The following is a 12,473-nucleotide window of genomic DNA, read 5'->3' on the forward strand; positions in this document are numbered from 1 at the left end:
ATAAATGCTGCAAAACCAGCTACAACACAACGGAAGTGGCCCACAACACCACGGAAGTGTTTCTGGATTTAATACTAATTCAATCATGTTTGACGTAAATGAGATACTAACACAACTCATTTCTTTTTTAAAACCTACAGTGTTATTCCCTTCGTCTCTTACCAGGTTATGTTTATATTTTGGTGAATCATTTTGACACATACTTCATAATTTTGCTCACCCATGATAAAACTGTTTACTTATCATTAGGTAGTCACTGCTTTTATCACGGGTAAAGAGCTAAATGCTCTTTAAATGTAGCTGGCTAGCTAGCTAGGTATTTAGACAGAAACCAAAGCTTAAAAATCCTGATTTAAGGATCCCATTTAACACAAATTAGTTTGTATCTAAATAGCTAGCTTGGTGAATTAATAAAACTCCTTCAATGTAGCTAGCTAACTACATTTAAAGAGCTTTACTACTTAAATCCCATTCAACATAATGAGACTAACACAACTGGTACAAAAACTAAAAACCTACAAGAGTCCCTGCTTAAAATAGTTAGTTGTAACATATTGACCAGACAGAGAGGGATCCAACTGCGGAAGTATACCGCTTTTATTCAAATGAGTCACGTTTACAGAAAACGGCACGAGTATCACTAGCACTGACTCTGCTGAGTATCTTAAACGGTCCGATGTAACGCGGGCTGAGTTTTTTGCTCCGGTGTTTCAGATTAAGGTCCCGTGTCGATAGCCATACCCTCTGTCCCGGGTGATAGATCAAAGCAGGAAGACGACGGCGGTCTGCGTTGAGCCGGCGCGTATGTAGGGCGCAACGTAAATGAACATGTGCAATCTCCCAGGTGCGGGCACTGCGCTTCAACCACTCGTCCAAAGCCGGAAAGTTGGCAGGTGTCTTGTCCCAGGGAAAGAACGCAGGTTGGTAACCATAAACACATTGAAAAGGTGTGAGTTTAGTGGCGGAGTGCACAATAGAATTCCGAGCGTACTCTGCCCATGGAAGGTACTTGTGCCAATCGTGTTGGGAGACGCAATACTGTCGTAGAAACCTCCCTAACTCTTGGTTGTACCGCTCTACTTCACCGTTGGATTGGGGGTGGTAACCCGAGGTTAAACTGACTGTGATACCAAGAAGCTTGCAAAACTGTTTCCAAACTTGGGAGGTAAACTGCGTCCCTCTATCAGAGATGATATCTTCAGGTAAGCCGTATATACGAAAGACATAATTAAACAGATCAAGAGTTGTTTCCATGGCTGTAGGTAGCCTTGGGCGTGGAATTAGACGACACATCTTAGAGAAATGGTCTACGATCACCATTATCACTGTGTTACCTCCTGATGTGGGCAAATCAGTGACGAAGTCGATCGCGAGGTGTGTCCATGGTCGGAGAGGAATGGGCAGAGGAAGAAGTTGTCCCGCGGGAAGAGTATGGGGAGTACGGGACTGGGCACAAACGGAGCATGCCAGCACGTAATCACGTATGTCATCCTCCCAGGACGGCCACCAGTAACGTTGTGAAATAAGATGTTGTGTGCGTGTGATACCTGGATGGCCATATATACTGCTTACACATACTGCTTACCCTCAGGACACTCGTCTGGACTAGGGTCAGTGCGTAGAGCTTCGTCCAGTTCTTCTTGTACGTCCCATCTTATGGCTGCGAGGAAGCAGGAATCTTGCAGAATTTTCTCCGGTGCTTTGACTGCCTCGTCCTTCTCGTAGATCCGTGAGAGTGCATCTGCCTTGACATTCTTAGATCCAGGTCTGTAAGATACAGTGAAGCAAAAACGGGAAAAAACAGTGCCCATCTGGCTTGTCGTGGATTCAGGCGTCTGGCTGACTTCAAGTACTCAAGATTCTTGTGGTCAGTATAAACTAGAAAGGGATGTTCCGCTCCTTCTAACCTGTGACGCCATTGTTCAAGGGCGAGTTTGATGGCCAGGAGTTCTCGGTTACCAACATCATAATTCATCTCAGCGGGTGATAATTTCCTGGAAAAGTAGGTGCAGGGGTATAACTTAGGTGGGTTCCCCTGCCGTTGAGAGAGAACAGCGCCTACTCCTACTTCCACGATGAACTGGAGCTGCGGGTCGGGAAGATACAGAATGGGAGCGGACGTGAAAGCTTTTTTGAGGAGTGAGAACGCTCGGTCCTCTTCGGCTGTCCAGGTGAAGCGCCGATTTCCCCCACCCTTCAAGAGATTAGTCAGAGGGGCTGCCAACTCACCAAAACCACAGATGAAACGGCGACAGAAGTTCGCAAACCCCAGGAATCTTTGTAGTTCTTTCGTGGAGCGGAATGTCGGCCACTTCGTGACAGCCTCCACCTTTCCTGAATCCATGGAGATCCGACCAGGGGAAAGAGTACACCCCAGGAACGTCATCGAGGAGCGATTAAACTCGCACTTCTCTGCCTTTACATAGAGATTATGTTCTCGCAGGCATTGTAGTACCGCAGAGACGTGTTGGACGTGTTCCAAGACAGAAGGGGAGTAAATCAGGGTATCGTCAATATAAACAAACACAAATTTATCAATGATGTCACGGAAGATCTCATCCATGAATGCTTGGAATACGGAGGGGCTGTTTGTCAGTTCATACGGCATTACTAAGTACTCGTAGTGTCCTCTGGGGGTAACAAAGGCAGTCTTCCACTCATCGCCCTCTCTGATACGGATCAGGTTGTAAGCACCAGCTTTGTGAACACATTAGCTCCCATAAGGCGTTCCTGTGACGCGGCGATAAAAGGGAGAGGGTACGCATACTTGGATGTAACGGCGTTCAGGGCACGGTAATCGATACAAGGACACAATCCCCCATCCTTCTTTTCGATGAAGAAGAAACCGGCCACTACTGGAGAAGTGGAGTGGACATAGGACTCCATCGCCAGATCTTCAGGACGTGACAGAGGGTAAGGTTTTGTCTTGCGAGGTAAGGGGGCTCCAGGTAGGAGGTCTATTGCGCAATCACAGGGACGATGGGGAGGCAGACGACAGGCGCTGTCTTTGTTGAAAACGTCAGCGAAGCTTTGATACTGCACCGGGACGACGTCAGACAGAGGAGAGTCGGGGCTTTCCACCAAGGAGGACCGGAGGGGTAGGTGCATGCAGTCACTGAGGCAGCTGGCCTTCCACCGTATGAGCTCGCATCTCTTCCAGGAGATTTTCGGGTCGTGTGTAGACAGCCACGGGAAGCCGAGTATGACGGGATCTCGGGGTGTGGAGATGAGGAAGAATTCCCGCATTTCGCTGTGGAACAAGCCTACTCACAGTTCGACGGGACAGGTACGAAGCGTTATTACACCCTCGCCTATAGGTTGACCGTTTAGCGAATTTACTTTCAAGGGAGGTTCTACAGGTAAGGTGGGGAGGCATAGGTGATAGGCTAGGTCCGGATCTATAAAATCACCGGCAGCTCCCGAATCAACCAAAGCTGACAGGTGCGTGACTATACCTCCCCAGGATATTTGTTTGGGTAGGTTTACTTGGTTATTTCTTCGGGTATCCAGTAAAGACTGACACATAAGTGGGGATCTGCCCAGCCGCAAGGACTCATCAGCTGCATGAAGGCTAGTGACACACGTCTGGGACGGTGGTGTGCAAGACGTGGCGAAGGGGGAGTCAACACTATTAGAACGGTAGGTTCTCAACTTGTCAACTTGTATGGCAGCTTGGATGAATTCCGCTAACGTGAGGGTTTCACTCCTGCAGGCGAGTTCAACCTGTACATATCTGCCTTCAGACCACGGCGGAATACCGTTTTCAGGGCCAAGTCACTCCATCCACTCCCTGTAGCCAGTGTGCGGAACTCCCTCGCATAGTCAGCTGCACTTCGTTGTCCTTGTTGGAGTTCGTAAAGTCGGTCTCCAACGTCACGGCCATCTGCGGGATGATCGAAGACAGCTCTGAACAAGGCAGTGAAATGATTTTCAGACTGGAGAGCTGGGTCGTTAAAGTCCCACAACGCTGTGCCCCAAGTACCTGCTACACCCGTGAGAAACAACAGGATGAAGTGAATCTTCTGCAGTTCGGTCTGGAATCGGGCAGGGTGATATGTGAAATATATAGAACATTGCATGAGAAAATTACGGCAGCAGTCAGGAGACCCATCGTAATGTTCAGGTTCTGCTACGGGGACGTTCATGGTCGAAGAAGTAGCAGCGGTGACCAGACGGACAGTTTCTTGGAGCGCAGTGATGTTTACCCCTTGATCCTGTATGATCTTCCTGTATGAGTTGGTGGATCGTCTCGGTGAGTGTTGTAACGGTAACTTCTGCTGGATCCATGTTGTAGGCGAAGTATTCTGTAACGTATTGACCAGACAGAGAGGGATCCAACTGCGGAAGTATACCGCTTTTATTCAAATGAGTCACGTTTACAGAAAATGGTACGAGTATCACTAGCGCTAGATGTAGTAACAACGATAGCATTTTCTTGGGATGGTCAGGACGGTCCAGGGTCATAACGAGAGGGCAGAATCCGGGAGGTACAGGAGGGCTAGACAGGAGGCGAGGTCTGAGGAGAAAGCAAGGGTCAGAGCACAGGAGATCGAACAGGCAATGGAAACGCTTGGTATGCTGCATGGAAACGGCAATACTTCGCGACGAGGAAGTGGTAGGAAGGTGTATATATGTGACTGAAAAGGGGGCGTGGTGATTAGCAGCAGGTGAATCTAGGAGGGACATATCAGACGGCATTCCTTACATTAGTCTAGAAACACGTCCGTTGTGTTGTGGGCCACTTCCGTTGTGTTGTAGCTGGTTTTGCAGCATTTCTGAATTTGCAATGCGCTTCCGAAATGTAGTGCACGCATTGTCTTTTTGATGCATTTGTTTTGCGTATTTGCAGCACGTTTTTCGCGTGCATCACGATGGGCTTTCAGGGCCACCGTATAATGGTCTTTCAGTGCCAGGAAAAGAGCCATGCAGAACTGTGTCTACTGTCTAGAGAAAGATATTGAAGTATTTTGGATATACTACTCCAAAATAATCAGTACTGCAAGACTCAGCATCTCTAGACAATCTTGAAAATTGCAGGAAGAGTAAATTAGTTTAATGAATGACTAAGAGGAGTTAGATGTAGAGAAGAGCAAGATTTATTCAAGGCAAATCCATAATCAGAGTTGTTGTAACAGTCCAGGGTCATATCAGGAGGGCATACTTAAATTCACGGAGGACAAGACACAAGTGCAGCACATAAAGATAATGAGTAAAGATAACGAGACAAGAGACGAATAAAACAAACGACACAGATGAACACACAAAGATCAAGACACACATGGAAACGACTGTATATGGACAGACATAAACACATGGACCCACCTGGAGGTGAGGAGCTGTACCAAGACACCAGGAGGACAAGGCACCGAGAAACACAGAGAATGGGGAACATCAGGCTACGTACAAAGACCAGCAAGCAGGAAGACAAAACACAGAGTTTTAATACACAGAGAAATGAGGCAGGGAACAATAAAGAGAGACGGAATTACAAATAAAAGGGTGTGACAACTAGAATAAAAACAAAAACACACACAGAATACCAAAATAGAAAGACAGGAGGTGCTAAAGAGAACATGACAACAAGTCTGACAGGTGGAGCTGGAACTAAATGTGACAATTAGGCTATAAAATGCTGAAAATGTTAATGAAAAACCTCTAAATGAGACAAGTTATCCTGATCATCTGGTGGGTGGTGATGTATTTGTGTCCATATGTGATCATTAAATGTTTTTAACAATACCAATTGGCATAATAGAAATTGTATTTTATTTCTCTAATAAATGTTGTCTAAAATCAGTGTAACAAGTCTAGTTGGCTTGATTTAAGATGGGATGAGTGAATTCAGATGAACATGCACTAATGGAATTTAGCAAACCTACAAAAACACTAATTAAATAAACAATAACATAACATAAAATTTGAATCTTTTAATTGGATAGTGTTATGATCTCCGTCGTATTGTGTCATAATGATGTCAGTTATGCCTGTGTCTGTTATGAGTCTGCCCCTTTAAGACAGGGGGCCCCTGTTTACAGTGGGCCGTCTGTTCTTCGCCTTCCACACCTGATGCGGCTTAACGTGACGACAGAGGGAGGAAGAAGAAGAGTATGACAAGTATAAAGGTGGAAGTGGACATGGACGAGGGGCGTTACGCCTCGGTTTTGTGCACATTCGGTTTCCCCTTTTTAGATGAGATTTGATAATTCGGTTGTTGATTCTTACTTTGTATGATTGAGTCTACATTTGTTGCACTAGTAGTAAGTAGTGATGGGCAAATGAAGCCTCATGAAGCAATGAAGCTTTCCAACCCTTTGCTTTGCAAAAAGGTTCATTACTCGAGGCTTCATTCATCACTCACTAGTGACATCTGCTGCTGAAACTGTAACAGCCTTGTCATTCAGTTGGATCATACTTTCAAAAATTTGTAAATGCAATATTGTCACAAAGTTTCCATCAAACTCATGTTTAGTAACAGAGAATCAATTAAATCATATTAATTGACATGTTTTAATTATTAAAATGATTTGTAGCCAATCTAATCCTTGACCATCAGTGGTTGTGTTGGGTTTTCTTGTATGTCATGGACTTATTTGACAATGAAGATATGTTGTACTTTACTATATTGGGAACTGAGTGATTGTTGAGGCAGACTGAATATTTTGAGTTAGAAACTGAGTAAAAAAAGAATGTGTTTAAAATAATTGCTTCTTGGGGGTTCTAGATCTGGTTTGGCAGTCATGGCCTGGTGGTTAGGGAAGGAAAGTGGTTAGGGAACTGGTCTTGTAACCGGAGGGTCGTGGGTTTGATCCCCAGACCTGAGGCCATGACTGAGGTACCCCTGAGCATGGCTCTTAACCCTCAATTGCTCACTTGTATAAAAATGAGATAAAGTGTAAGTCGCTCTGGATAAGGGCGTCTGGTACAGTGGGGAAAATAAGTATTTAGTCAGTCACCAATTGTGCAAGTTCTCCCACTTAAAAAGATGAGAGAGGCCGGTAATTGACATCATAGGTAGACCTCAACTATGAGAGACAAAATGTGAAAAAAAATTTGAGAAAATCATTTTGTCTGACTTTTAAAGAATTTATTTGCAAATAATGGTGGAAAATAAGTATTTGGTCAATAACAAAAGTTCATCTCAGTACTTTGTTGTATATCCTCTGTTGGCAATGACAGAGGTCAAACGTTTTCTGTAAGTCTTCACAAGGTTGGCACACACTGTTGCTGGTATGTTGGCCCATTCCTCCATGCAGATCTCCTCTATTAAAGCAGTGATGTTTTGGGGCTGTCGGCGGGCAACACGGACTTTTAACTCCCTCCAAAGGTTTTCGGTGGGGTTGAGATCGGGAGACTGGCTAGGCCACTCCAGGACCTAGAAATGTTTCTTACGAAGCCACTCCTTTGTTGCCCTGGCAGCGTGTTTGGGATCATTGTCATGCTGAAAGACCCAGCCACATTTCATCTTCATTGCCCTTGCTGATGGAAGGAGGTTTGCACCCAAAATCTCACAATACATGGCCCCATTCATTCTTTCATGTACACGGACCAGTCGTTCTGGTCCCTTTGCAGAGAAATAGCCCCAAAGCATGATGTTGCACCCCCATGCTTGACAGTTGGTATGGTGTTCTTTGGATGCAACTCAGCATTCACTGTCCTCCAAACACGACGAGTTGTGTTTTTACCAAATAGTTCTACTTTGCTTTCATCTGACCATATGACATTCTCCCAATACTCTTCTGGAACATCCAAATGCTCTCTAGCAAACTTCAGACGTGCCTGAATATGGACTGGCTTAAGCAGGGGGACACATCTGGCACTGCAAGATCTGAGTCCCTGGCGTCGTAGTGTGTTGCTGATGGTAGCCTTTGTAACTTTGGTCCCAGCTTTCTGCACGTCATTCACTAGATCCCCCCTTGTGGTTCTGGGATTTTTCCTCACCGTTCTTGTGATCATTTTGACCCCACAGGCTGAGATCTGGCATGGAGCCCCAGATCGAGGGAGATTAGTAGTGGTCTTGTAGGTCTTCCATTTTCTGATTATTGCTCCCACAGTAGATTTCTTCACATCAAGCTGCTTGCCTATTGCAGATTCAGTCTTCCCAGCCTGGAACTTGGACAATTGGTGACTGACTAAATACTTATTTTCCCCACTGTAAATGTAAAATGTTTTTAACATTACAAACAAGGTTTGCCTCTTCCAATGGTTTTTAGTCTGTTTTTGATGTGTGAATCTGATGTACATCCTGATCAAACAAAAAGAATTTAGAACGTTCCAGATTTTAAATTAAAATAAAAATTTAACCACCCACTACAACCCACGAAGCAACAGGGTTCATAGTGCTTTTATTTTGAAAAACGATACGCAAAATGAAGCAATGACGTGGCCGATGTTATCCGAGGCCTCGTTTGTTGCTGATCACGTGATTTTGCTCAATATGACACAAGCTCCGAAGCGGGGCTTCATCGGACACGCCCCCTTTTTACTCGGTACACGCCTCGAAGCCTCGCTTCAGATGTCCCATCACTAGAAACAATAGTAAGATACTATTGATTATTGACTATTAACTGAAATGACTTCCTGCATTTCTGCTCTCCACTCTATCATCCACTCTGTTATATTATCAGGTATACAGTGAGGAAAGCACATGTCTAAGTTCATGCATATTCAATAGCCCTTGTTTTCACAGTGGGGCAATGAATACCCGTAGGACATAAATCCACCATCAATTAGCAAAAACTTGGTGGATGGATGAGAAAGTGAGTTTACCTGGTAATTTATTGAGTCTGATGGAATTTAGGGTCATGGTTCCTTAGTCAGAAAAATGCTAGGTTTATGCTTTCCTAATCTTTGTACTTTATGGAACTTAGTGTGCCACCAGGTAAACCATTTTATGGCTTTGTTGCTTGACATTTTGGTTCCTGTATGTAGGCCATGCATGAGAGGAAGTTCACTCTGACCAGATCAGAGTTACAGATTAATACTTTTTTTTTCCTCCATTGACACAAAGACAAAGTGTTTGTGGATTTTCAATAATGTCATTATGTATTTTAACTTGTAGTGAGCTCATCATTAAATTGCATCTTCAGGGAGCTGCTACATCATTGTCAACATCATCTAAATAACAAAACTTTGGATATATAAGCATGGGTACCACACAAGAAAAGCAACTGACTATGTGAAAGTCAGCACTACAATGCCTCAGAAATGAACATCAGATGGTTGTGAACATGTTATGGAGATATATGCACAAGGAAAAAACATCACTCAGAGAATTCTTTTTTAAATTGATGCTTGTACATTTTGAATGATTGTAGTCAGATTTTGTATATAAATGGACTGAGAACGAGTGATGGAAAATTCATCCACAGAGTTCATCTTTGTACTTCATGGACTGAATGACACAATGACACACAAACAAATTTACTTTGCATTTGGACTTATTGTGTACATAATTACACTGTTTGTAAATTTGCTGCTAGTCATAACAATTGTTCTGGATAAGACACTTTGTGAACCTATGTATCTGTTCATATGCAGTTTGTTTGTAAATGGAATTTGTGGTGCTTCTGCTTTCTATCCAAAGATCCTTGCTGATCTTTTATCAGACTCATCGATCATCTCATATATAGCTTGTCAGATACAAACATATGTAATTTTCTTTTATACTTTGTGTGAAATAACGTGTCTAACAGTTATGGCATATGACAGGTATGTAGCTATTTGTAAGCCTTTGGAATATCTCACCATTATGACATATCAGAATGTTGGGAAACTGCTGGCTTTTAGTTGGCTCTTCTCCTTACTGCAGACAGCCATTATGACAGTGATGACAGCCAGTTTGCCTTTATGTGGTAATGATATTGATAAACTTTACTGTTCAGTCGTGGACATTATTATGCTATCTTGCACAGATGTGACTATGCTTGATGTGTATGGGAATATTCTAACACTTTCTCTTGTTGCTCAAATAACATTTATAATTACATCATATATTTACATCATCAGAACCTCTTTACAATCCAAGACAGGGAAGGTTAAATTCATGCAGACATGTCTTCCCCATTTAATCACCCTCACCAACTTTACTGTTGCAATGCTCTTTGATATTACACATTCTCGCTATATCAAAAGTCAATCACAGCAAGCTCTGCACAATATATTGGGTATGGAGTTTCTTGTTTTGCCTCCTCTTCTAAATCCCATAATATATGGAATGAAACTGACCCAGATGCGGCGCCAGTTTGTGAAACTGTATGTGAACAAATTTAAAGCACTGAGACAGGGCTGATATCTGTGCCAAAAAGCCCTCTGCCTTAATCTAGGCATAATTTTCTTAGCTTTAGAACAGAGAAAATTGTATTTATTTTCTTCCAAAGAAAATGTGGTCACTCTTGTGTGTTAAAACCAATCAATTGGAACAAAAAAAAAAAAAAAACTGTAGCCTAAGATGAAATCAGTTCTCGACAGCAGAACTGCATGATGTTATCATGAACGATTTATCGCATGTATTTTAAAAATGAATTACTCAGAAGTTGGCCTGAAGAATTCTTAATTGACCGTTTCTAAAACTGTTAGAATTGAAAAACTGAAATATCTGGCCGATATATATAATATGTTTAATAATGAACTTAGTTTTGGAAAAGTGTTTAAAATGTTTAACATATTATCTACACAGGGTTCGTACGGGTCCTGAAAAATCTGGAAAGTCATTAAAAATAAACATGCTAAAATCCAGTACTGAATAGTCCTTGAAAAGTAAAAAAAAAATGTAAAGTACTTAAAAGTAATTTATTTCATCATTTATGTATAATATATATTTATATATAATAATATAAAAGAAACTTAATAGCGGAGTCACATTTCTGATGACCAATCGTGGCCCATATTTCAAATGCTCGTGCAAGGTTTTGGGCTTGGTATCACAAACGTGCATCACGCTGTTAGCCAGCCTGAGTCTTTCAATTTCTAGCGTGAACTTAACATTTCTCACTGTCAAGATTCACTGAATGCCTCGTCAGCAGAGGTGGAAAGTGACTAATTACATTTACTCACATTACTGTAATTGAGTACTTTTTATGAGTAATTTGTAATTTTCTGAGTAGTTTTTGAAATATGTAATTTTTACTTTTACTTGAGTACATTTTGACCCAAGTAGTTTTACTTCACTACATTTGAATGCTCTCACATTACTGAGTAAAAAAATATTGATGGTGAAAAATTAAATGCGGGCAGAAATTTAAACTGAAGGCCAATTACATGCCCTTTCCATTGTCTCATAATCAGTTCGTAATCTGGTGCACTTTTTTTCCAAAAGGATGAGATTGTTCTATTTTTAAATCTTCTATCTATCAGGATCTGTGGGATCCTGTGGACATTTTATTGTGAAAAGTGGAATTCTGTGGGCACTGTATTTTGAATAGTTGGATTCTGTGAGCGTTTTAAATAGTGGAATCCTGTGCGCATTTTGGTTTATTTTGAGATGTGGGATCCTGTGGTCATTTTATATTTTATTTTGAGTTGTGGCAACCTGTGGGCATTTTATTGTGAATAGTGGGATCCGGTGGGCACTGTATTTTGAATAGTTGGATCCTGTGAGCGTTTTAAATAGTGGAATCCTGTGCGCATTTTGGTTTATTTTGAGATGTGGGATCCTGTGGTCATTTTATATTTTATTTTGAGTTGTGGCAACCTGTGGGCTTTAGAAAGAGCTTTAGAAATGTTGCCATGTGTAAAGGCATATCTTGGAAAAATCATTGAAAAGGAGTTCAAAGAGCCGAACACTGCATCATATGAAACGGTGAAAGCAATGACTAAAGACCCCTTGCTAACAGTCAAAATTTACTTTTTCCTTTCTGTAGCCAAACAAGTAGCTCCCTTTTTGACCATGTACCTGATGGATGCACCAATGATTTCGTTTTTGTGTGAGTATATGCATCATATGCTGAGGGGTCTAATGCAGCGCTTTATCAAGCCACAGGTCATGAAAGAATCTTTAACTTTGGCAAAGCTGATGAAGATTGATCTCTCTAAAAAGGAAAACCATCGTGATGTGAAGAGAATTGATGTTGGCTTTGTTGCAGAAAATATTTTGAAACAACTGTCACAAAATGGTAAAATTAGTGAACTGCGGGAACTGCAGTTTAAAACTGACTGTAGAAATGTCTTGAGTGCAATTGTAAGAAAGATGCTTGAAAAAGCTCCCATCAAGTACACACTTGTTCAGTGCATGTCTGCCTTGGACCCAAGACTCATTGCTTCTAATGGGGAAAAGTGTAAAGAGAACATGAAGAAGATCTTAAAGGTTCTATCTGATGCCAAGAAAGTGAATCCAGCTAAATGTGATGATATTCTACGGCAGTTTGACAAGTTCGCTGACACTGCAGCTAGTAACCCATCTGATTTCCGAGACTTTCAGTTAAGTGACAGAGTGGACATTCTCTTTCATCGGCAAATGGTGACTAGCTCCAAATACA

The 12,473-nt window shown here is 42.1% G+C and overlaps 1 protein-coding gene across 1 annotated transcript; it reads left to right on the forward strand.

The window, feature by feature from the left end:
- Positions 1–9,349: 9,349 nt before the first annotated feature.
- On the forward strand, positions 9,350–10,288 carry LOC143477393 (olfactory receptor 4S1-like). The gene has a single exon (XM_076975973.1). It carries the CDS (start codon positions 9,350–9,352, stop codon positions 10,286–10,288), a length of 939 nt encoding a protein of 312 aa, XP_076832088.1.
- The last annotated feature ends 2,185 nt before the right edge of the window (positions 10,289–12,473 follow it).

Source organism: Brachyhypopomus gauderio, chromosome 16 (genome assembly GCF_052324685.1).
Source record: "Brachyhypopomus gauderio isolate BG-103 chromosome 16, BGAUD_0.2, whole genome shotgun sequence".
NCBI lineage: Eukaryota > Metazoa > Chordata > Actinopteri > Gymnotiformes > Hypopomidae > Brachyhypopomus > Brachyhypopomus gauderio.

Coding starts and splice junctions, on each gene's coding strand:
- LOC143477393 (XM_076975973.1), top strand. CDS start 9,350: ATGGAAAATTCATCCACAGAGTTCATCTTTGTACTTCATGGACTGAAT.